Source organism: Chelonia mydas, chromosome 2 (assembly GCF_015237465.2).
Source record: "Chelonia mydas isolate rCheMyd1 chromosome 2, rCheMyd1.pri.v2, whole genome shotgun sequence".
In the NCBI taxonomy this organism is placed as follows: Eukaryota; Metazoa; Chordata; order Testudines; family Cheloniidae; genus Chelonia; species Chelonia mydas.
This window is the reverse complement of record NC_057850.1, coordinates 89308847-89334355: the sequence shown is the minus strand read 5'-3', so window position 1 is coordinate 89334355 and position 25509 is coordinate 89308847. Positions and strand designations below refer to the sequence as shown.

Here is a 25509-nt window from a genome sequence, read left to right as displayed (position 1 = left end):
CAGTGAAATACAAAGTTTCTATTTCTTGGGGTACATTAAGTTTATGATTTACCATTTTAAACTGTTTTGATCAGTAACAGTATTTTAAACAAAATTATGACATTTAGAAAAGAAAAAAAAACTTACCAAACCCAGATGGCTCCCACCGTTTACTTCCATTAGATTGCCCAATATGCGATTCTGTACTTAAAATATTCGTGTTCCAGGAACCAGAGTGTGGATTACAAAGGGAAGATGTACCCAACAATCCAGGCCCAACAGGACCTAAAGGAATTCCTACTGTAACTGAATTCTGAATGTGTCCTGCTGGGATGCTAGAAAAAGGAAGTCCTGCTGGAAGACAACAACCGGTGCAGCTGCCACCATACTGAGGCAAAGCAACACTTCCACTTGATTGAATGTTTCCCAGGTATTGTTGAGCAAATGCTGTTGTTGTAAGTGAGCGTCCAGTAAGTAGAGTGGGAATTGCAGAAGACTCTGTCTGAGTCTCAGAGGCAGATCCATGGGATTTGAAACTTGAAATAGGAATATACTGTTCACCACACGTGTTTTGATTTAATGGAATATAAACACCTAATGCACTGTATGCGGGTACCATATTTAAAGAGGATAATCCTGGCTTCTTTGTTTTGTTTGTATAATCCTGCCAAGCTACAGGTGTATCGACATTAACAGATAATGGCTGAAGGACACATGACTTGCTTGGTAAAGCTGGATTAACATGTCCCATTTCGTTCTGACTGGATGTTGTGTTTGGAAGACTAGATGTAAACTCATTTTCACTTTTTGGCAAACACTCTCTGGACAATTTATGGTTAGGTACTGAATCTTCAAGTTTGTTGCTAGTACCTGTAGAATCACTTGCTTCTGATTTCTTATTCACGTTCCTCTGACTAGTGTTTAATGATGTTCCTCTTCTATTTCTTTGCCATGAGAAGTCTTCAGGTTTTTCAGTAGTCTGTTCTACTAATGGAGTTGGACTGGCTCGAATTATTGTTGTGCTCAACTCACTAGCATTATTACTCTAGAACAGAAGTTGTTAAATATCACACATTAATATTACAAGTTATAGGCAGGCTTGGAAGGATGAGATTTTTATCCGTAAAGGTCAGTAAATGTCAATTTCACTGTACATAAACTGATGAAAAAAATTTCCATCCCTAAATCAAAATTTACGGATAGGCATAAAAAGAAAAATGCTGCTTGAAAACTAGAGTATAAGGATATTTACTTTATATATTTTGACATATGATGTTGACACTGTTTTAACAGTTATAAAGCTGACTTTGAATATCATCATCTACTGTCATTAAATAATTGTCTGATATCCTCACCATAATTTCCTGCCACTATGAAAATTTAAAAATAGATAAAAATTGAGGGGGAGAGGAAAAGCTTAAAATAACCATTAATATTATCTATCAAAATTATAAAAAGTAAACATTGAATTCTGCCTAACCTAATTATAGGAAAACAATTAGGGTTTACATTGGTACATACCAAAAAGTGGATCAGGAATCTTTGCTTGGAAGGATGTACAGGGCCATTTGACAGAATAAAGTTTAACCAAATTTCTGAAAGTTCCCTTTCTTCTAGTAATAAGGTCCACAGATCAATTACAGTAGGTGCTTCCACCTGCTTCGAACTTGGGGACAGAACTACACCTGTAAGTTGCTGAGGAATGCCCCACTTCCTCAAGTTCCCACCAGTTAAGTTAGCTTCCATGGCTAGTGTAACTCCATCCCACTTTCCTAAAGTATATATTGTGCTAACTGCATTTCTAAATTAATTAAATAAAAATAAATAAATTAATTAATAAATATCCCAAAGTTTCTTCTACTGTAGAGCAAGGGATGGGTTCCCCTAACTAAATAAACCTGAACCTTTAAATGTCAGTTTTTTATCTGACTCTGGATGATCACTTTTCAGAGGGGTAGCCCATGTTAGTCTGTATCAGCAAAAACAACTAGTTCCTTGTGGCACCTTAGACACTAACAGTAAGCAGTATAAATATTACAGCACATGAAAAGATGGGAATTGCCTTACTAAGTGGTGCGGTGGGGTCACTGCTATCGAGGCCAATTCAGTTAAGGTGGAAGTGGCCTATTCTCAACGGTTGATAAGAAGGGTTGAATATTCAAGTTCTTCTCCCCTTTTTGTCAACTGTTGAGTATAGGCCACTTCCACCTTAACTGAATATTAAGCCCCCATCTTGGAATATGAGTAAGGACCCCTGGGAGACTTCTGACAGAGGTGTCAGCAAGTAGATAGCTGGACCCAAAAATCCCTTACTGTACTTTCTGGTGCTGGCAGTGCTCATGCTCCGTCCACTGTTGTCCACCACAGCCTGATAAGAGAGGGGAGGAGGCAATTGAGCTTTGCAATCAAGAGCATGACTGCTGGTGTGGGCTCCAGGGATTTTGGAATCTTCCATCTGGTGTGCTGCCCTTTGGCATCAATCCCTTCAAAGATGGGGCAAATGCGCTGCTTGCATTGAAGTTGGCTTTTCTAACCCTGCCAAACTCCCTTCTTGGCCAGGAGATGGGGTTAGAGTGACCCTGCCTAAACCAGGCTTCTAAATGGAAGCTATATTTTGCCCACAGAGAAGGCCAAGCTTCAATGAGACACTTGATAAGAAGAGGAAGAGCAAGGGGACACAGACTTTTCCTTTTATCTTTGGCTCTCAGCTTAGCTCTCACCCTGAAGCAGCACCAGCCAGAGAAGGACTGAGAAGAGAGAACTGAGCAGGGAGGAAACACTTCCTAAGAGCCAAGTACAGGCCTGGGACATGATTACAAATTAGCCGAATTGTTAGCTAGAAATTTGAAGTCAACGTATGGCATCTATCAGAAAAGCTCTATAGCTGAGAGGATTGGATAAGCCTGCCTTGGAGACAAATAGAAGTGGCAAAAATTTCAGGAGGTGAGGCATTCCTCTGTTGTCTGGCTGGTTCTGCTCCCATGCTATGAACAGGGTGAAGTACCCATTGTTGCATATCTGTGGACCTTAGCATGATGAACACTAGATAAAAATTCAAAATTACAACCAAGATCAATGTTTCTCATGCCGTAGTGTTGACTGAATACTTTGATACTTTCAAGAGTCCAGGAGGTAAGGACTAAAATAACTCATTTTGTTGGGGCAGTCACTTGAAAAGCATGCTTGCTCACAGATAAGATGAGCTGATTTTACTGAACAGTGGTTTAAGGATAGAATTATGGAAACACATGGAAGAGAGTTTACATTTAAGAGAAAAGTCTAACATAAATCAAAACTGTGCTGTGAAACACTGCCAATGCATCATTTGCTCAATGTAGTGCCCACATACAGAGGCTCAAAGACTCAAGAAATAAGAAACTGTATCAAAGTTAACCTGCAAATGGGGAAGTGTGTTTTGCCTTTATAACTCATATGAAAATCTGATTTTTTGTTGTGTTTTGTTTTTATTTTTAAAAAGCTGTTTAATGTTTTTTAAAGTTAAAAAATAATTTTCTTCTGGTTTCGTAGATTTTTTCAAAGGATTAGAAAACTACAGTTGGAGCATCCTCAGTCTTCAACTGAAAAAGCTGGGGTGTTAAATCTCCGAACTTCTCTTCTATAGGTATGTTTACATTACAATCAAGGCCCAGCAGTATGGCCACAGCTGGCCCAGATCAGCTGAGACAGGCTCATGGTGGCTGTAAAATTACAGTGTAGACCTTCAGGCTCAAGCTAGAGTCTGGGCTCTGGAGACCCCACGAGGGGGTAGGGTTTCAGAGCCCACGCTGCAGCCCAAGCCCAAATGTCTACACTGCAATTGTCTAGCCCTACAGCCTGAGCCCCAGGACTCTGAGTCATCTGACCTGGGCTCAGAGAGTCAGTGTCATGGGGTTTACCGCAGTGTACATCTACCCAAAGTGTTTGTAAGAGTTTGAATTAAATAGATATTAGCAAAAACAATTTCAGACAATAACTAAAATACCTTCCGCATTTAACTGCTCAGGGTTTAGTCTTTTGTGCTCTTCTCATGTTTTCCACTCTCAGAAGGGCACCCAACAGGTAAGTCAAGACCTGAATATTTCCCCAGTGTAAAAAAAAAAAAAAAAAAAAACTGGAAAAGCCTCACGTTTCCTTTAATGAATGTAGAGGCAAAAAAAGGGCAACTCTTTCAACAAGGCAATTTTAAAGATAAATTGATTCCGTAAAAAGTAACTATTCACTTAAATAAAAATTGCCACAAACTTTTCATTCAAGTTATATTTTAAAGCTCCTGTCAAACGTTAAACTGCAGACAGTCATAAAAATGTTCAGTATTTCAAAGACAATTTAATGATTTTTTTTTAACAATACTTGTACATACATGATAGAGATCAAGATTATCTTACCTCATGTCTCGCTGCACTAGGTGTGATGGCTATATTCTTAAGGGTATTATCAGTTGCAGAGACATACGTCAGTCGACTCATGCTAGGATTTGAGCATACTGACTGAGTTAAGGTACTATCATTACAGGCAGATCTCTGAAAAGAAGGTGCTGTGCAAGGAGAATCCGCTTCAGATCTGAGGAGGAAATGCAAAGTATGTCAATATTAACTTGTATGTTCGCACTTCATCCCCACCAAAATCAAAATTTAAATGTTAGAAACCACTTTTTTAGGTATTCAATTATCTTAATTAGCTGCTTTGTTCAATTAAATCTGTAGACTATTTACTGTTGAAAAATAACTGGATAGGTCAACCACCAAAAGATACCTAAATCAACACTAGGATTCTGAATAGTAAAACTTCTGTTTCTTATGATTTCTGTTAACAGTCCAAAATCTGTCCTTGGATATGTATGCACAATTCCCCAATTTCAATACGATCTTCATTTGGGGTGCCAAGGACACTTCTTGAGCCATAAAACTGAAGCTTGGGCGCACTGATACTATAGTTATGGAAATGGTTTAAGAATCTAAAACTAAAAAGTCAACTGCTATGGCATGAAGAGGGCTTCACTGTAAGCAGGTTTGTATTTCTTGAGTTATGTTTAACACCATATGGCGTTTCTCAACATCCAGATCAACAGAAGTAGATATTTTTCCCAAAGAGCATCCAACATCTCTTTTTACTTCACACCCAAAATGTACATTTTCTGCATGGAGAACACCCTTCCAGAGTTCAAGGGAGGGGCAACTATGAAAGCTTTTATATATATATAGGAGTCACCTATAATTTTATCATACTATTATTTATCAAGATACCCCAAAGCTATACATTTTACATCTTGTAATACATAAGCAGCATAAAATAGATTATTCATCCAAAATTGTGTACTAGCTTCTGGAAGAAAGCTGCATGCCCCATAATTCTGAAAATTAACAGCATGTACAACATTTTAATTCTAAATAAAAGTTACTGTTTAAGAGTAACTGAAAACATGAAAATTAGGGTAAAGCTGTCATACTTGTTTTGTTGAGGGGGCCATGTTCCATTTATCATCATGAGCTATGAGTCAGGATATTAATTTACGACTATATATTCACCAGGGCCAAATTAAACATCGGTATTACAGGTCCAGGCCTACAATCCCAATTAAATTTCACAATTGTTAGAACCTGAGCTGTCATTAAAAAAAAAAAAAAAAACAAAAAAAAAACTTCCAGCCCTTATGGTTGCAAATAAAACTTTAAAAGCCCACAAACTACAACCAATCCAGTGATGTCTGCTTGAGTTAGCCTAGAAAAAAATACCTGTGAGAAGTGTGAACTGCCACATTCATCTCAATGCCACAAAACAATTAAAGCTGGTATCTGAAGCAGAGATCTTCTGCTCAAACCAGCAGGGAAATACATGAAGCCAACTATTGCTCAAGGCTCCTGTCACTTGCATATTTGAAAAAAAAAAACTACCGATACTTATAACTGAGGGATACTAGAGTTAGACATTACTGAAACAAGATCCTACAATAAATTGAGTTCAGGCATTACCTTTTCAGGTAGGCATTTCAAAATAGAGGTATATAGAAATGTTAGTTCCCCACTCCCCCATCAAAAAAGTTTACCCTGAAAGAGTTGTTCCAGAAACTTCGCTGGGAGAAGAATGAATTAGTGGTGAAGTTGAGGGTCTGAAGCTATATTGTTCATCCTCTGAAGACTGTAAATCACATTCAGAAGACGTGGGTTTCTGATCTGTTAACAGAATAATCCCTTTAAGCACAATTAAAGTAACAAGATTATTTTCAAAACGGGCCATTTAGGAAATGGATTGAGGCTATACATTTACTTACCAATACTTTTCGGGGAAGTCACAGAAGGCTTTTCAAAAGTCACGTGTTTTACAAAATTATTGCAAGTAGCACTAGCCTCCCTGATTCTTTTTTGCATGTTTCCACCTTGTCTCTCTTCATCTTTGCTCAGTTTCTGTGTAGATTTTGCTTTGGTATGACTTATAGGTAACGGAATACTAGGCTGCTGGACAAGTTTTAAGCTGTTGGTTGACACTGTGCTTTCTGTAGTTGCTCTCTTCACTGAGTCATTACTTGATCTAGGAACAATGTTGTTCATCACCCGATGAGCTGTTTCTTTATTTTCATTGGAATAGTTAATATGTGAGTTTGTGAGGCTATTGGTTTGGCTAGCAAATTGCTTTAATGAAGCACCCTTGCCTATATACACCATCTCCTTTTCTGTTGCAGGAACTTTCAAAAATCCTTGTGTCTCATTTTCACTAGATATCTTTTCTGTCTCTAGTACATTTGAAGTAAGGCTAGTTCTCTTTGGCTGTGGATGTTTACCAGTTATCAAATCAGATGATTTTTCTGAAGGCTCAGCCCTGTTTACAGTTTTCTTTCTATTCTCAGGAAAGTTAGATGCACAAGAGGAATCCTGGGTGCCATTTTCTTCATAAAAGCTTTCCGTAAAGTCCAGAAACCATTTCCCTCCTTGTTGCTTCGTAAGAAGATTACTATTTAGCAAGTCTGCTGCCTGAGTATCTTGACTTTTGTGTGTATACGGTAAAGAGCTATCCCAAATAAGGTCGTGGACAGATACATCAGATCTTGTAAAGTTTTCAGGCTCACTTTCATGCCCAGCCGCTTCAGTCTTTTTAAGATATTTCTCCATATTAAAAGCATTATGCTTTTCTTCATTGCTGGATAAAGGCTGATTAATAAAGGAGAGGTCTGTATCTTTACCAGCTTCAGGGAGGAAGGGTTTCTCTCTACTTTTATTTGAAAGCGCCATTATCATAGCAGCTAATTGGAAAGGATCAGCACTAGCAGATGCATTAGCAATAGCTGAAGCAATTGTGCTTATGCTCAGGATAGGATCTGTGAAATCAGGCAGCTTGTCTTCAAATTTGCTCTTATCGAGTCTTTCCTAAAATGAAATAAAGTTAAATACAAGCTTAACCCAAGTTTTAGTTAAAAATAACTCAGCCTTAGCCTCCTACAGGCACAGTCGCACCGGTTAGTTAGAACTGGTTGTTAAATTTAGAAACCCTTTTAGAACCGGTTGTTCCACGAGGGGCAACCGGTTCTAAAAGGGCTTCTAAATTTAACCGGCCAAAAGTGGTGCCTTAGGCGTCGACTCCATGGGTGCTCCAGCCCTGGAGCGCCCAAGGGGAAAATTTGGTGGGTGCAGAGAACCCACCAGCAGCTCCCCACCCTACCCCCGGCCCCAGCTCGCCTCCACCTCCTCTCCTGAACACGCTGCCCCACTCTGCTTCTCCGCCCCCCCCCCCGGCTTCCCGCAAATCAGTTGTTCGCACACAAAGTCACGGCAGGCTGAGAAGCAGGCCGCGGCTTCCAGCTCAGGCCCAGGGAAGCGGAGATGAGCTGGGGCAGGGGGGCGGGAGGAGGGCCGCCAGCGCCGCAGCAGGTAACTCGGGGGGGGGGGGGGGGCACGGGAGGAGGGGGAGGCAGGGGTACCGCTCCCCACCCCAGCTCACCTCCGCCACCCTCAGCCTGAGCAGGAAGCCGCCACCTGCTTCTCAGCCCTCCCCGGCTTCCCACTGAACAGCTGATTTGCGGGAACTGGTGGGGGGAAGCAGAGCAGGGTGGTGCATTCAGGGGAGGAGGCGGAGTGGATATGAGCTGGGGCCGGGCGCGGGGTGCTCTGCACCCACCAAATTTTCCCCTTGGGTGCTCCAGGACTGGAGCACCCATGGAGTCGGTGCCTAAGTGGCCTGCTCCCCCCAGCTATGCTCCCCCGCCCCTAGGAGCCAGAGGGACCTGCCGGATGCTTTCTGGGAGCTGCCCCAGGTTTGCACCTCCGGGACTCCCCACCTCGCCCCCCAGCAGGTGCCTCTGGCTCCTAGGGGTGGGCACCCACTACGGTGGCCCACAAGACCCTCCTGCCCAGTTCTGGGGGCAGTCAGGGGACAGGGGAGGGGGGTGGATGGGGCAGGGATCCTGAGGGACAGGGGTGGGCAACAGCCCTCTCGTGGGGTGAGGAGGGAACCCGTTGTTAAGATTTTGGAAGCTCATCACTGCCTAGAGGAGTGTTATAATTTTTTCAAGTGACTTGTAAATAACTTGGAATATATTATAAGGCAAAAACATTATTTAGTTTGTTTATAAAAATCAATACCATAGGAAGTTAGATCCATACTTCACAAGAGTTTCAGAAAGCGTCTAGAGAAGAGCTAATGAAAGCAACGAGCCGGCAAGTTTTATAAGAATTAGTACAGAAGCCATCACAGTTAAAGAACATCCTCTCTGTGCCTCCTATGAATTCAACATAAGAAACCGGGACTAAGATAATGGAGACTGGGACAGAAACATGCCAGTTTACAAGGAAGAGGGGAGAGGCTACAAACATGATAAAGAGAGATAATCTCTGGATAAAAAGAGAGAGCCCTAACTGAAGCCAATTTCTGAATACATACTACTCACCATCAGGCCTTTTTATACTTCTTGTCCTGCCTGAAAGAAAGTTACTTACCTTATAGTAACTGGAGGTTCTTGGGAAGTGAGTGGTCATTGTCTGTATTCCATTGTAGGTGCATATTCACTTCAAGTACCTGGAAACAGAGAATTCTTGCAAGCAGTGTCCACTGGTCCACAGGTGCACCCTTGCTCTCCTCATGCCTCAAACACAGTATAAAGGGCAGAGTAGACCAACTGCCTCTCCAGTACCTTCTCTACAGTGAATTCAGGAATGACTGGAGGCATAGGGGAAGGATGTGGGTAGTGGAATACAGACAGGGACCACACATCTCGAAGAATCTCCAGTTACTGTAAGGTAAGTACCTTTCTCTTCTTTGAGTGCTGTTTCCTATGTATAATTACACTGTGGGTGGCTGAAGCAGTATTAAAGTAGGAGAAGGGTGGCAGGATGCAGGCAGCAGAACTTTTTGACAGACCCCTGTCCCAAAGGATGAGTCAGTAGATAAGTCCAGTACAAGAGCATAATGTCTTATGAATGTGTGGATGGAACTCCACATAGCTGCCTTGAAATCATCAAGTAAAGCTATATCCTGAAGCAATGACCCTGATGTTGCTTCTGCTCTTATAGAATGAGCCCTTACCAGGTAAGGGGAGAAAGATGTTACAGCTGGCAGCAAAGTAGGAAATAGCCAGAGATCCATTTAAAGAGCCTCTGGGAAGATACAGCTTGACCTTAGAGTTGTTCTGCTATGGCACAAAACAGTCTAGGTGATTTTCTGATTGATTCTGACCTGTTTAGGTAAAAAGCCAATGCTCATTACATTACTTCAGGAGGAAATGAAAGTCTCTTCTCCTCCTCAGATCCATGTGGTTTCAGAAAAAAGACACAGGTAAGCGAACTGACTGGTTTAAGCAGAACTCCGAAAGTACATTGGGGGTGAAATTCAGATGTAGTCATAATGAGACTTTGTCCTAATCGAATGGATGGTGAATCCATCATTAGGGTTCCAAGCTCACCTACACTTCTGGCTGCGGTGAGGCCAAAAGGAATGCAACTTTCATTGATAAGTATGTGACGCAGGTAGCCCCTCTGCAAACTGGCAAAGGGCACACCACAACATAACTTGAAGCAGGCCCCATACACTCATTGCCCCAACTCACTGCTCTCATAATCTCTATCTAAAAAGGCATCATGTAATGTTTCATATGCAAACTGATAATATGCTGGTCATTATTAATACTGTGTTATGTATATATGGGTGGTGTATAAAGAATTATAGCTGTGTGCTGGAAATATGGTCTTAAAGTGTCTGACAGGCAATGCCTAAGCCTAGCCTATCCCAGACAAAGGAATGTTGTTTGGCAGGTTTGACTGTCTCCAATGTAAATTAAGCAAAGTGTGACCAGAGACTATGAAAAGCACATTTACATGCAAGGTCAACAAAGCCATCAGGTAAACAAGTGGGGGGAAAATGACCACTTAATATCAATGGGGGATGGAGACTGCACCCCCAGGAAGCCTTCTTATCTCTTGAAACAGGGTCAATGATCTGGGAAGGTATCAGCAAAGGCAAAAAGCCATTTTGTCATCCATCACTGAGGGGATGAAGGGTGCAGCATCCTTCATATCAATGAAAGTTGGGTCCTCTGGTCTAGAGTAGGAGGGATGCTGATAACGATGTAAGTAAGGAAACTGCTTAAGTATTGTAACTTGCTAGAATTAAGATTTAGTCACTAGAAAACATGTTTTGTTTTACTTGTAACCTTTCCTCCCTCTTTCACTCTTCCTTGTAATCACTTAAACCTACGTTCTTTGTTAATACACTTATTTTTGTTTTATTACAAAGCCATCTCAGTGCTGTGTATTAAACCAAATTGTGGGTCTGCAGCCAAATTAACAGGAATGGATATATAATGCATTCTGTCTCTTTGGAAACAGTAAACTGGATAACTTCTGTGAGGGTCCAGTGAAGGACTGGACACTAAAGGGGAGATGATTTTGGCGAGACTCAGGACTAGAAGGACTACTGGTGTCACTCTGCAAGGAATAAAAAGCCTGATGGAAGCCAAAGTGAGGTCACTGTACCGTCAGCAGACTGCTGGTGTCAGGGATGTACGCCAAATCTGCATAGCACAGAAGCACCCATCATTACAGGGCAGTCAGTGACAACCCCTTACTGGACTGGGTGCAAATCCATCACATGGTGGGCAGCACACCCTGATTGCTGCCAGGTGGACTCATACAGAACTGAAGGACAGCCCAGTCATCTTGAGAGAAAGAACATATTCACCTTACTTTGTGCTATCTGCTGACTCAGGAGATACACGTTTCAGCTGTGGCCACTTCCACTCAGCTGAACAGCATTTCCTATTGGAATGTTTTCTACCTTTATACAGCTTCAGAGCCGGAATATTCTAAGGTTGATACCCATTCAAAAACCAAGCCATGAGATTAAACATCTTAGGGTCAGGCTGCCTGATCCTGTCCTTCCCCGCATCAAGAGATTGCAAAAGGACTGGATGCTGATTGAAGGATGAAATGATATTAAAAGGAGAACTGGGAACCAAAATTGCCTGGGACAATTGAGTGATGAGGATGACTTGTCCCTGCTCTGTCAAATTTCTATAGAACTCACAATAGGAGCAGTAAAGGAAGAGAGGCCTATTTCAGCTGTCCTGACCAGGGAAGAAGGAGAGCATTGCCTCGAGAGTTTAGACCTAGAGCTTCCCTGGAACAGTAGTTGTTGCATTTCCTATTCATTTGGGAGACTAACAGAACCCAGAAGGGAGGTCCCTACTGAGCAAAGATACTACTCACTACCAAATCATGCAGCTCCCACTCATGATCAATGGTGAAATGCCTGATGAAAGTGTCCGCCAACACACCCTGAACTCTCGGAAGGTAAGTTGTCAACAGGACGATTCAATTCCTAATACACCAATTCCACCGGGTGACCGTTTCTACGTACAGGGGGAGATAAATCTTGCCTCACCAGATTAAACGGTAAGAGCACCGAGATTAACAAATACAAAGTTAGCTATTTTCAAGATCAAACTTATTTTGGTTTTGCATTGCTAAACGCCAAAACAACTTTGCTGAGCTGCTAATGACCACAGTTTTCTTTAGAAAATGTATTTGAGGCAAGACATGCCTTTCAATTTTGAAACTCAAGCTCTAGATAGCAGAGACTATCTAAAGACTAAAGACTGTTTCCCCATCCACCAAAGAGTCAACATACTAAGAAATCTCAGATAGTTCGGGAGTGGAAGAAAGATGGCGATCAAGAGGCAGCTTCTTTAATATGAAAGGATCCTGAACCGAGTCAGAGATTGTTGCTGTTCTAGAGCAGATCAGCATCATCTGACATGATCTACTTTACAGAAAGAAAAAAGGCAATGGCTCATTGTGAAAGCTCACATTTGATACCTTATTAATTTTAATTAATAATCACACCTCAGATGAATTGAGTTTTTCTTATACTTTCATATTATAAATACATGAAGATACCTCTATTTTACTTTCAGTAGCAGTTTGCATATTTATGCTTTTATTTATTCCCGCTGTAGTCTCCATTTCATCAACAGTGAATGTGGCTGACACAGAGTCTGGATGTTCCTTTGTGTGCACTTCTATGACTTCTATAAAAACAGAGAAAAAGAGGGTAAGTAGTAGTTACTGATAAACTGACTGTTTAAATACCCATATTCTTGGGATGTGCCCACCCCACCCCATCCCACCCCTCAAGTTCCGCTAAAAGCAGTGATCATTAGGACCTCGTATCTTCCTTTGCAAATCCAAACAGTGAGGCCTGTTGGGGCAACAGCCCTTTTTACAAACTCCAGCTTCATGAGAGGGGCTGCGAAAGCACCCGAAGAGATCAACTCCTGGGTCCCCCCCTGCCCACAATGTACCAATGCCAGAACTCTGCTGCTCACTTTTCCTCCTCCTCAGAAGGGAAAGATTTCAGAGTAACAGCCGTGTTAGTCTGTATTCGCAAAAAGAAAAGGAGTACTTGTGGTACCTTAGAGACTAACCAATTTATTTGAGCATAAGCTTTCGTGAGCTACAGCTCACTTCATCGAGTGCAAGGGAAAGGCAGCAAACTTCCTGATGGGGGTTACAAAAACATAACTTACACAGCATTTATCAAATTTATTTTTTTCCTCTCACCCATTTGCCACTCTCCCCATAGCATCAACCCTTCCTTCCACCAGCATTAATCCAGAGCTTACATCCACACTCCTCTTCTGCCTTCTCCTCACCTTTGGAGCCATTTGTCCCAACCCCGCCCTTCCCTCCATCCCCATCCTCTCTCCCTGCCACAACCATTCTCACCAGAACCTCCACCCCTCCGGTGCCACCATCCCTAGCTTCACACCCATCTCTCTACACTTCTCTTGCAGTTATTTGTCTGGTCATGTGTGTATTGTATGACATACAATAGATGCCTATTTGCATACCAAGCCAGATACCAGGTGCCAGATGGTGAAATCTACAAGGAAACCTACAGGAAAAATCAGCACAAAGGTATTATCTTTATGGGTAAGATCAAAGGATTGGTCTGGTATATCAGGTAACACAAGGAAACAGCTTCTTTCACCTAGGAAACAAGCTGATGGCAGGAGACAGATTATCCAACAAGTTCTTGAAGTCTATTGGAAATTTTTTTTATTTCAGAAGGTGCAGAAAGCAATTGGGAGGGGGTGGGGGGCTCTTTTAGATTTGATTTTGACAAATAGGAGGAACTGGTTGAGAACTTGAAAGTGAAAGGCAGCTTGGGTCAAAGTGATCATGAAATGATAGAGTTCATGATTCTAAGGAATGGTAGGAAGAAAAACAGAATGACGCAGATAATGGATTTCAAGAAAGCAGACTTCAGCAAACTTGGGGAGTTGGTAGGTAAGATCCCATGGGAAGCAAGTCTAAGGGAAAAAACAGCTCAAGAGAGCTAGCAGTTTTTTAAAGACACATTATTAATGGCACAAGAGCAAACTATCCCACTGTGTACAAAAGATAGGAAGTAAGGCAAGAGACCACCCTGGCTTAACTAGGAGATGCTCAATTTGAAACTCAAAAGGAAGTCATACAGAAAGTAGAAACGAGATCAAATTATGAAGGATGAATATAAACACCACAAGCATGTAGGGACAAAATTAGAATGATCAAGGCACAAAATGAGATTAAACTTGCTAAACACAAAGGGTAACAATGAAACATTCTAGAAACATTAGAAGCGAGAGGAAAACCAACGACAGGACAGGCCATTTACTCAATTGGAAGGGGAAACAATAACAGAAAAATGTGGAAGTGGCAGAAATGCTAAATGACTTTTTTGTTTCAGTTTTCACCAAAAAGGTTAGTAATGACTTGACAGCTAACCTACTGAACACCAGTGAAAACGAGGTAGGATCTGAGGCTAAAATAGGGAAAGAACAAGTTAAAAATTACCTAGACAAATTAGATGTCTTCAAGCCAGCAAGGCCTGATGAAATACATCCTCGAATACTCCAGGAACCGACCGAGGAGATATCTGAGCCATTAGGAATTATCTTCAAAAACTCATGGAATACAGAAGAGATTCCAGAGGACTACAAGAGGGCAAATACAGTGCCCATCTATCATAAGGGGAATAAGGACAACCCAGGGAATTACAGACCAGTGAGCTTAACTTCAGTACCCGGAAAGATAATGGAGCAAATAATCAAGCAATCAATTTGCAAACACCTAGAAGATAATAAGATACGTAACAGTCAACATGGATTTATCAAGAAGAAATATCATCAAACCAATCTAATAGTGTTTTTTGACAGGATAACAAGCCTTTTGGGTGGGGGGAAGCGGTAGTTGAAGTATATCTTGACTTTAGTAAGGTTTTTGATACTGTCTCGCATGACCGTCTCAAACAAAACTAGGGAAATACAGCCTAGATGGTGCTACTATACAACTGGGAGCATAACTGGTTGGAAAACCATTTCCAGAGAATAGATATTAGTGGCTCACACTCAAGCTAGAAGGACATATCGAGTGCAGTCCCACTGGGATCGGTCCTGGTTCTTCTCAATATTTTAATAAATGATTCAGATAATGGCAGAGAGTACACTTATAAAGTTTGCGGACAATACCAAGCGGAGTGGGATTGCAAGTGCTTTGGAAGATAGCATTAAAATTCAAAATGATCTGGACAAATTGAAGAAATGGTCTGAAGTAAACAGGATGAAATTCACAAAGGACAAATGCAAAGTAATCTACTTAGGAAGGAACAATCTGTTGCACACATACAAAATGGGAAATGACTGCCTAGGAAGGAGTACTGCGGAAAGGGATCTGGGGGTCGTACTGGACCACAAGCTAAATATGAGTCAACAGTTGCAAAAAAAAGCAAATATTCTGGGATGTATTAGCAGGAGTGTTGTAAGCAAGACATGAGAAGTAATTCTTTCGCTCTTCTCCATGCTGATAAAGCCTCAACTGGAGTATTGTGTCCAGCTCTGGGTGCTACAATTCAGGAAAGATATGGACAAATAGGACAAAGTCCAGAGGACAGCAACAAAAATAATTAAAGGTCTAGAAAACATGACATATGAGGAAAGATTGAAAAAAAATTGGGTTTGTTTGGTATGGAGAAGACTGAGGACATAACACAGTTTTAGTAATATAACAGGTTGTAACAAGGAGGAGGGTGAAAAATAGTTCTTGTTAACCTCTGAAGATAGGACAAGAAGCAACTGGCTTAAATTGCAGCAGGGAGGGTTAGTTTGGACATTAGGAAAAGCTTGCTAACTGTAAGAGTAGTTAAGAACTGGAACAAATTGCCTAGGGACATTGTAGAATCTCTGTCACTGGGGGGTTTTTAAGAACAGAGGTTAAACAACCACCTATCAGGAATGGTCTAGTTATTATGTAGTCCTGCTTTGAGTGCAGGGAGCCAGACTAGATGACCTATTGAGGTCCCTTCCAGTCCTACACTTCTGATTCTATGTCTTGTTTCATAAAAAAGAGATCACACAGCCTGCCGGGCTGAAAAGCACTGGTGAGCAATACTTAATTAACAAGATACTCTCATGTCTAATACAGTCTAGGCACCAGAATGAGAGTGATTTCGTTTTACATGTAACCCTTTCTACTTGCCATCACAGGAATCTCTATACTTTGTTAATAAGCTTATTTGTTTTCACTACAAACACATCATAGTGTTGTGTTTAGTGGAGCTGTGATCTGAGGTGTAACCTGTAAACTGGTTTTTATAGCTTCTTTGGAAGCAGTGAATCGGTAAATATTGAGAGTATCCAGTGGAACAGGGGCCAGACACTCTTTGGCAGTGGTCCCCAACCTTTCTTGTGAAAGACTCTGGCAGGCGCCAAACATCCCGCTGCTGAAATGCTGCCACAAGCAAGTAGCAGCGGTAAGAAGCATCGCCACCAAAATGCCGCCAAGAAACAGCAACGCTTCTCGGCGGCATTTCGGCAGCGGGGTGTCCTGCGGGTGCACAACAATGCTCCAGCAGGTGCCATGGCGCCCGTGGGCACCACACTGGGAACCCCTGCTCTAGGGAGATACTTGGAGAGCTTGGTGGTTAGTGTGTGCCTATCACTAACCTGGAGAGAGAGAGAGCAGGGCCTGCATAGACCGAGAGGGGCTGCTTGTGTTGCCTGTGGCTGGTGGCAAGATGCCTCACAACCCTAGATACTCCTGGGAAGCATCACATTCCTTTCTTTCCCCCTCGCACCCCAGATCAGGCTGTGGTGGGGGTGCTGGGTTTCTCTTCCAATCCAAGTCCAACACCTCCCCCCCAACTCCTTTCCCTTCTCATTTTTTCTCCTCTTTTGAAAAAGTGCAACTCCTCTCACCCTCCATTTTGCTCTCATCTAGCATCCATCCAACTTCTCCACATCATCCATCCTCTGATTAACACCTGGCTCTCTTTTCCTCTCCCATCTCCCACAGTAACCCTCAGGAACACCAACTTTCATTCAACCGCTTCGCTACTCACTTTCTCACCCTCATCTCTCCATTCAACCTGCAATCCTCATTCAATTCCCATGCTCACTAAGAAGGCTGTTCACTTGGCTGGTTCTTCACCAACCATTGTGTTCTCTCTCTGTTACAGAATTTACCTTTTCTGACCATCACTTGGTCTCGTTCAGCATTGCTCATCAGCCCCATCCCTTCCTCACAACCTGTCACTCTGCCTTTCCATGATTTCAAGTCCACCAGTATTGATTACTTTCTTGTGTCTTCTCTCAGCTCTCTCCTCCCTTAACAGGATTGTTGAGTCTCTGCATGCTTCTCTCCTCCACCCCTGACTCTTGCCCCTCTCCCGCATCACAAGATGCAAACTTGCCAATCCTAGCTCACCCCCATCTGCTTCCTATGATCCTGCTCTCACACTGCAGAGCATCCCAACATCCAACTGACTTACACTACAAATTTGTTCTCTCCTCCCTCAGTTCTGCTATCTTCCCTGCTAAACAACTTTATTTCTCCAATTTAATTGAAACTTACCACACAATACCAGTTTGGCACAGAGGCCCATTGGTGCCAACTGGCAAAGGGTTCACTGTTCTTTGGAAGTAACTCCTATCTCAGATCTGACAAACTCACTACACCCAAAGCACCACTGTCATGGTATTCATCCATAAAGGGCAGCATGTGAGGTCTCTACTGAAGTTTTGTAACTTACTGATACTCATCATTGTGAGATGTGTATACAATAATATAACTATGTTGAAAGTTATGCCCTATAATACTGGAGTGAAAGTAAGTCATCAGGGAATAATAAGTCTTGTTGATGGCCCATTCAGGTAGGAGGGAATTGTCAACCCTCCCTGACTAGCTGATTACATAATGTGGTGTTCAATTGTTTACCTTTTCACCAACCCAGAAATGTCAATGGAAAACCATCAAAGACAAACCATAAACATCAGAACCACTTGGATGTGAAAATGACATGGAAGTGATTGATCTGACAGCAAGGGGACTGCCCTGTCTGTGAATGAAGACAGAACACGGATTCAGTATATCATAGGATGGAGAAAGACCCCCTGGAGCCACTCACCGAGAAGGTATCTTGATAACGCCAGGGTGCTTCATGAAAGAAGCTGTGCTCCTAGCTCCTTTGAGCTAGCAAACATTGCAAAAGACTGAACTTTGGGGTGAGAATCTACTTTAGGAGATAGGAAAGGTAACTATTAATAAGTATAGGCCCTAGTTTTATGATTTTGTTTTGTACATAACTGTGTTTCCATCATTCACACTCGCTTTCACTTGAATCTCTATTCTTTCTCAAATAACTTTTCTTTTGTTTTACTAAAATTGAACTCAACTGGTGTGTGAGACACAGCAGCACTGGACTAAGGTAAAATTGGGATGCATGGCTCCTTTGGGAATGGAAGATATGGGATTTCTGTGGCTATCCAATGATCGGGGCTGAATATCACAGAAGAACACTTAAGTAGCGTCCACAAGGGTGCATCTATTCTTAATCTGCAGGGTAAAGGCAGGACTGTTATAGCCCAGAGGAGAGTGCTTTAGTGGCTGACAGTCTGGTTGTGTTACAGAGACAACACCTCACACTGGAGGCAGGTGGCAACAAAGTGAATCTCATTCTGGGTACCCTGAGAAACAGCACACCCAGCCACCTTTTGACTCCTTCCTCAGACCCTCTACTCCTCCTGCTTGCACTTTTCTCTCCTAACAGGATCTCACGTATATCTTCCAAAAGAAAACTGACAAAACATTCCCCCCTCTCCTCAGCTTGCCTCTCCTTCTCCTCCTCCTCCAACTCTCTCTTCTCCCATCATGGATGCAGAAGTCAGTCTGCTCCCCTACCCTAACCCCTTCACTGCCCGCAGTGACCTCACCCCATTTCGAGATCTCCCTTGTGCCCTCTCATATCCCCTCCCTTACTGTTCTCCTTAAGCTCTTGTTTTCCTCTGGCTCTTTCCCCTCATAATACAGGCATGTTCTAGTCTCTCTCATCTTAAAATCCCACCTTGGACTCCACTTGCCTCTCCAACTACCACCACACCTTCCTTTGATATCTAAGCTCATTGAATACGCAATCTACAATCACTATCTGGAGCTGCTCTCTTGCAGTTCCATCCTAGACGTTCTCCAATCCAGCCTCCACTTCCTGCACTCCACAGAAACCACTTACCAAAAACCACTAATGACTTCTTCCTAGCTAAAGCTCAGAACCAGTTCTTCATCCTCGCTGACCTGTCAGCTGCCTTCAACAACACTGATCATGCTCTTCTTGAAATCTTTGTCCCGGTTCTCCCTCTCTCCAATCGTTCCCTAGCACGAGCATTGGATGACCCTCCTCATCCTCCAGCTTTCCTTGGAGGTTTCACAGGGCTCTGTCCGCGGTCACTTTCTCTTCTCCTTCTACACCTTACCCTTGAGTAATATTGCAACCACAAGTTCAATTACCATTTCTGTGTGGACAATTCACTGATCTGACTCGCTGCTTCAGATCTGTCACCTTCTGCACAATATAAATTCTTGGTCGGTCTCTCAGACATCTCCTCATGGATTCCTAACTGTCAGCTTAAGCTCAACATTGCACTAAAACAGCTCCTAATCTTGTCCCCAAAACCCTGCCTGTTACCTCCTCTCGATCATTGTGGACACCATCATCCTGCCTATTACTCAGACATTGCCATCTTCAACTGACGTCTCTCTAGGTCCTGTGTCCTGTCTGTATCTTGCCAATTCTGACTGAAATCCTTTAGACATGGCCTTTCCTATCTACACAGCTAAATAGCTCTTACCCAAATTCTTATCTTGCATCTTGATTACTAAAATGTCCTTCTCCATGAACATGACAAATCCAATCTTACCCATCTCATATCCATTCAGAACGCTGCAACAAAGATCATTTTCCTAACCTGGTGCTTTGACTATTCCACCCCTCTTTTGAATCCCTCCACTCCCTTCCCTCATTTCTATATTACATCAAACACAAGCTACTTGTATTCATTTTCTAGGCCCTTCCCAGTCAATCCCCACCATATCTCTCATTTGCTATCAAACTGTCAATGCTCGCTTCTGATCAGTCCATGATGCAGCCTCCTACAAACAAGCAGCTTCCTGTTTTCTCCCATGCTACCCCACACACTTGGGAGGTACGTCCTGTAAACATCCACAAAGCTACATTATCTACCTTCAAATTCCTTCTCAAACCTCTGCTCTAAGAATACAATTTTTTTAAAAGCATAGGAAAACACTTCTATTAGCTAACAGCTCAAAGGCAGTTGTTTGGTTTCCAAGTCTGTGTCCCAAGAAGGTGCTGGTTCACAAGACAAGATCATTCAAAAATCTCTCTTCACAAAAGGAGTAGTAAAAAGATGGAAGAACCATGCACTGGAAAGAGACGGGTACAGCTCCAACTGAAAAGCCAATATTCAGACATGCTTCAACCAGCATTGAAAGACAACCAAACTGAGTAAAACCCAAATGAAAGGAACTATGGAAATCAACAGAACATCTGCAATAAAAACTTGCACCTCAAGATTTTTGTTGTTGAAGGCTTTTAACTATGCAAAAGAATTATCTTGAACTTCCTAAGGTGACTCAATGCCTAAACTCAAATCACTGTGCATGCCACTACAGTGGTTTCAGATCGAACCACAGAATTAATTGTTTGTAAGAGCAAAATCATCTGGTAGAATTGGAAGCCAAACTGGAGATACTGAAACCATGACCAAGGGAGAATTAAAAAGGACATTCAAGTTAAAGCTATTAACGTCCCATGAGCTTTGTCTTGTCAGATCTTCCTGATGTTCCTTTCAGCTAGACGTATAGCCAGAAAAGCATATTAAAAATCCTGCTACTGTCCAAGAAAAAAGGAAGGTTGGTTTTAGCCTTTGCATTTGAAAAGAGTGAGAATTTTAGCTACTTTTCCTGCGTTGAAGAGCCTTCTGGGCAGTAGCCAGCTGGGGCTTCAATCTTTGTCCGTAATGGTGTTTAAGAATGTGTTGATATTTGACCCAAAAGTCCTTTGATAGAGAAGGTGTGTATGTTGGGCCTGGACCAGACTACTTCCTCTCCTGCCATCAAGAAGGAAGGAGGAAAAAAGAGAAGGCACAACCTGCCTCACTAACTCCTGAAAAGTCACCAAGGCTCAGATTCATAGTATACATCATTTTAGTTCATTTCAACACATCAGTCTCTCACTTAAAAAAATTAAAATAAAAGCAAAACCCACGAACATGGCTAGTGGTTCATCAAGTCCATTGTTCTGTCTGACAGTGATCAGTACTAACTGCATCAGTAGAAGGTGCAAGAATCACAGTGTGAGAAATTACAATACTCACAGAGGAAGTCTCCTTCTATCTCCCATTGGAGGTTGGCTTATAATTGAGGCTTAAGTATTTATATCCCTTCCAAAAGCAAGAAATAGCAAGTCAAAACTTTTCTGTGACCATGGAAATAAAGTCCTGGGTAGAGAAGACTAACTTTCAAGACAGTTCACATAAAGGATACAAAAAAGAGGGAGTTCAAGTCCTCCTCCTAGTTCTCCACTGGCCCAGAAGGTGTTTTGTGCTTGCTAGATACCCAAGAATCCACACTGTACCTGTAGAACTTGAAGCAAGAACTTCAGCCAGTCAGGGAACACCTTTTTTGTGTTGGAGTTGCAGTTCTTCAGGCCAGGGTGGGCCCACAATGTGCCAGTCCAACATAGCCCTACACCAGTGTTGGCTGGCAGGGAACAGGCAGGGCATAATTCACCCATTGTAGAGCCTGTAAATGCTGTTTCACATAGGAATACCACTTGAATTTAAGCCAGGTGTTCGCAGGACAGCGCTGCCATGCCTGAATGAGCACAAAGGAGTCCAGCAGGGAGGCACTGCAGCAGCAGATCCGATGCACGTACTATTTATCCAATCCAGAAAAAGGAGGAGAAGGAAGATTGTAAATCGCAATTTCATGAAACAAATAAAAATAAAACTTTTAGAACAAAATGGTCAGGAGAAACTGACCAACTTGTTCCACTGCCAGAACAGAAAATCTGGGTTCCTGAACTGAAGGGCAGAACTTAGTCCTGGAGCCTCCAGAAACAACACTGGACCCCAATTCCACAGGTCACAGCATTAGCACAATGAATGAATGAGAAGCTGTGCAACAGAAAGTAAGTTTCACTGAAAAAAGAAAAGTGACGAACGTTTTAGATTAGTGAACCGTGTTATTTCTCATGTTCGCTGGCAGACAGCTCACAGTACTAGGCCTTGTGGATTAAGAGGAAATCAGAGTTGTTTGGGGGTGGAGATATTCATGTATGGTACTTAATCTATTTCAAATCCTACACAGCAAGTAACAGGATTTGTTACTGTAAAGTAGGCCTAATTGCTACAAAGTTTACTTCATTATAACACACATGCTAAATCCCCATAAGGCACTTTAAAGAAGTCAGAGGTAGGTTTCTGAACCTGATAATTTAGGGCAGTTGAAATTTATTAATTCAAGCTGGTGGACTCTAGATGTGTACTTTCGCCAGTTTTCCCCTCAAACGGCCCTCCTATAAGGTACAGAATTAGTTTAGAATAGTTGTTTGCTCTCCAACGTGGAAGCCAGAGCTGTCACTTGATGATAGTACTGGGGACACCACAGCTCTTGTTGCAGAGAGCATGACATCCTTAGAACCATCATCAAAAAAAATTCATGTTGTCGAAAAGTCTGATATTGGAGCTTTTCATTGGTGCACATGTCTGTGGGTTTTGAGGTCAACGCACCAGAACAGACGCCCTGTTAGTGGACCTCCCAAAGAGTATTGTAGCCAGCACCGCTTTGAGAGAGATAGAGGATGCTTTCAAGTCCTTTTATAGCGTGCTCTTGATCTTTTGGTCAGAGGTTCTTTGGGTTAGTAATTGCTGCAAGGGAGACCGCCATATCTTGTGAATGACAAAAACAGATGCCACCAACAACATGGAGTTTATTCCTGGATATGTTCAAATTTCAGGGCTTTTTGGCAGTCTCTTTCCTTCACTTAGAATTTTCCTCTCTTCCTATAAGACTTATTCCAACGAGGCATGGAAGGGAATAATCAAGTCCACAATTGTTTTCTTTAGTTTTGATTCACTTTCATGATTTCAATAGCTACTATGATTCTCCTGGTCATTTTCTCAAGCAATTTCGGAGAGTGTGGGCGTGTTGTTTATTGGGTTCCTCACCTTTATGGTGGGATTCCAAAAGGGTATTGTCTTCCTGAGAGGAGATATGTTTTTGGCTGACTTTGTGCTGCTCCTGGTGAGAGGGGCTGCAGAGGGAAGTATTAAGAGGAAGTTTGAGTGCTGCACCATGACAAAAAAAGAGTATAACTTCTTGAAGATTCTGGAGGCTTTTCCTCCCGAGCTTTAACAGCGTAGGTCTCTGGGACCTTAATTCTGCAGTGAGGAGGGAACCTGAGATGCCTGACTCCCCACTCTGCGCCCCAGACAACAATAATCTATTTTATTAGATAAGCGAATTATGGGATTTTTTTCCTTTAAGGGTGACGTCCAGAGTAGGTTCACAGAAATCTTCTACCCCCACAACTTTTACCCTCTACTCACAAGCAAAAGCTTGTTCTTCCCAACACGTCAAAAAATTGAAGTAAACAAATTACTGCAAGTTCTAGGTTATGACCCTCACCCTTACCTTGCCCACCCAATGTCTACTGTCTCTCCAGGTAGGGACCTAGTCTTGTATTCCTGTACAAAAGTAGACATGTAGATGTTGTTGTGTAAATAGTATTTAACTAGGAATAGGCTAAATAAGTGTTAAGTGTCCCAAAGTGATCCGCAAGACTTGAAAATGTAATTTCCTGCAATTTTCCAGTGTTCCTGACAGATGCTGAGATGGCCAGAACAAATCAATTTTCTCTCAGGCATTAGAACCTTATGTAGTCCTTATAAAGATTTTATGTTCTTTAATCTTAGAAAAGAAAATAACTATTGGTGAAAAACATTTCAGTGATTGCCCCCTTTGACAGTCCATTCATAACAGTCTTCACTAATTTTAATGGTTAGGAATATTCACATATAGCTACCAATTCTCTAAATTGATCCTGCTATTTTACCCATTTTATAGTACCTGGAAAAAACGTATCAGAAATCTGTGAACGCTCTTGCTCAGAGTTGCCTCTTGATGCATCAGACTGCCTTAACAAAGCTACAGGTTGCCTTTTCTCTGGAGATGTAATATGATAACCAAAAGATGGCTGTAAAAAATAAGTCAGTGATTTTTTCCTCAGTAAGTATTATAACATCCTAAAAATTGTCTCTAGAGTGTTTAGGTAGCATACAAAAAAAACACTACATAATTTTTCTCATTGTTAAAACATTTTTGTTTAAACAGATTTTTCTCACTCTATCCCAAAAGAGGATAATCGCCACAGACCTCCAATAATGCTCTGTATCTGGCCTACTTTTACTACATACTATAGCCCAGGGGTGGGCAATAATTTTCACAGGAGGGCCACTCCACAAATTTTGGGAAGTTATCAGAGGCCACACATTTCTACTTTATTAATGGAGGGGGTGCAGGGTCTGGGAGGGAGTTTGAGTGCAGGAGGGGGCTCCGGGCTGGGGGTTGGGGTGCAGGAGGAGTTGCAGTGTCTGGGAGGGAGTTTGGGTGCAGGAGGGGGTGCAAGGTGCAGGCTCTAGCTGGGAGGCACTTACCACAGGAGACTCCCAACCGGTGGCATAGCAGGGTTCAGGCAGGCTGCGTGCATGCCGTGGCCCACATCACTCCCAAAAGCATCTCTGCACACCTCTCAGGGGGAAAGTGGAGCAGCAGGTCTCCGTGCGCTGCCCATACCTGCTAGCACCGCCCTCACAGCTCCTATTGGCCAGTTTCTGGCCAATGGGAGCTTTGAGGACAGTGCTGAGGGCAGGGGCAGTGCGCGGAGCCGCCTTGCCACCCGCCAGGGACACGCAGAGGTATGTCAGCAGCAGCCAGCCACTTCCGGGAGCGGCGTGAGGCCGTGACAGGCAGGTAGCCTGCTTGAGCACCCCACTGTGTAGTGGGACTTTTGGTGGCCCAGACTTTGAGATCGCGAGGGGGCAGAGGAGGCCGGACAGAAACGTTAGATGGGCCAGATGCGGACCGTGGGAACATATTTTGCCCACTGCTGCTATAGCCCAATGTACAATATCACTTCTTCAAAAGGTGGAAATTGAAACCCACTGGTAGTCAAAGTGGCCCCTTAAATAAACACAAGGCATGCCCTATACCCGCTCTCTAATAACTCCCAACCTGGGGAACAAAACTCATCCAATATCTCTCACATGCTAGAACAGAGTATCACTAGCAACTGGATTAGTCTAGAAGATCAGACTCTTCTGGAAGCATTAGCTACAAATGCAATAGAAGAACAAGAGTTCCAGCTATGTTCCTCTTGTCCTTTCCTTCAGTTCTTTGCATTAAAATGCTAGTCAGCCACATACCCTTCTCACATCAGTGCCTCCGCCAAGACAGCCAAGAGCTTCTGATCTCTGACCAAAGAACTCCCCCAAAGACAAACGTAAGTAGCTAGCATCTTTACTAAGATCAGATGTTGTATGGGACGCTCTCAGCAGGTTATAGTTATTGGCAGATTTCCATGATGTATCCTCTATTTCAGATGTATTGTGCGTGTCTATTTTCTCTTCCTGTGAATGAAAAAATCATTTTGAAAGTT

The 25509-nt window shown here is 42.5% G+C and overlaps 1 protein-coding gene across 1 annotated transcript in view; it reads right to left on the bottom strand.

Annotated features, from left to right (window-relative positions):
* The window catches only part of LOC102929707 (centrosomal protein of 192 kDa), a 207766-nt gene that overhangs the window by 106086 nt on the left and 76171 nt on the right, over positions 1-25509 (bottom strand). Inside the window, exons 24-30 of the mRNA XM_043538822.1 lie at positions 25277-25480; positions 23922-24048; positions 12357-12487; positions 6248-7337; positions 6023-6149; positions 4365-4539; positions 127-1024 (exon numbers count right to left, since the gene is read on the bottom strand). Of these exons, the coding sequence (XP_043394757.1) occupies positions 127-1024; positions 4365-4539; positions 6023-6149; positions 6248-7337; positions 12357-12487; positions 23922-24048; positions 25277-25480 (2752 nt within the window). The remainder of the gene's footprint in view (positions 1-126; positions 1025-4364; positions 4540-6022; positions 6150-6247; positions 7338-12356; positions 12488-23921; positions 24049-25276; positions 25481-25509) is intronic.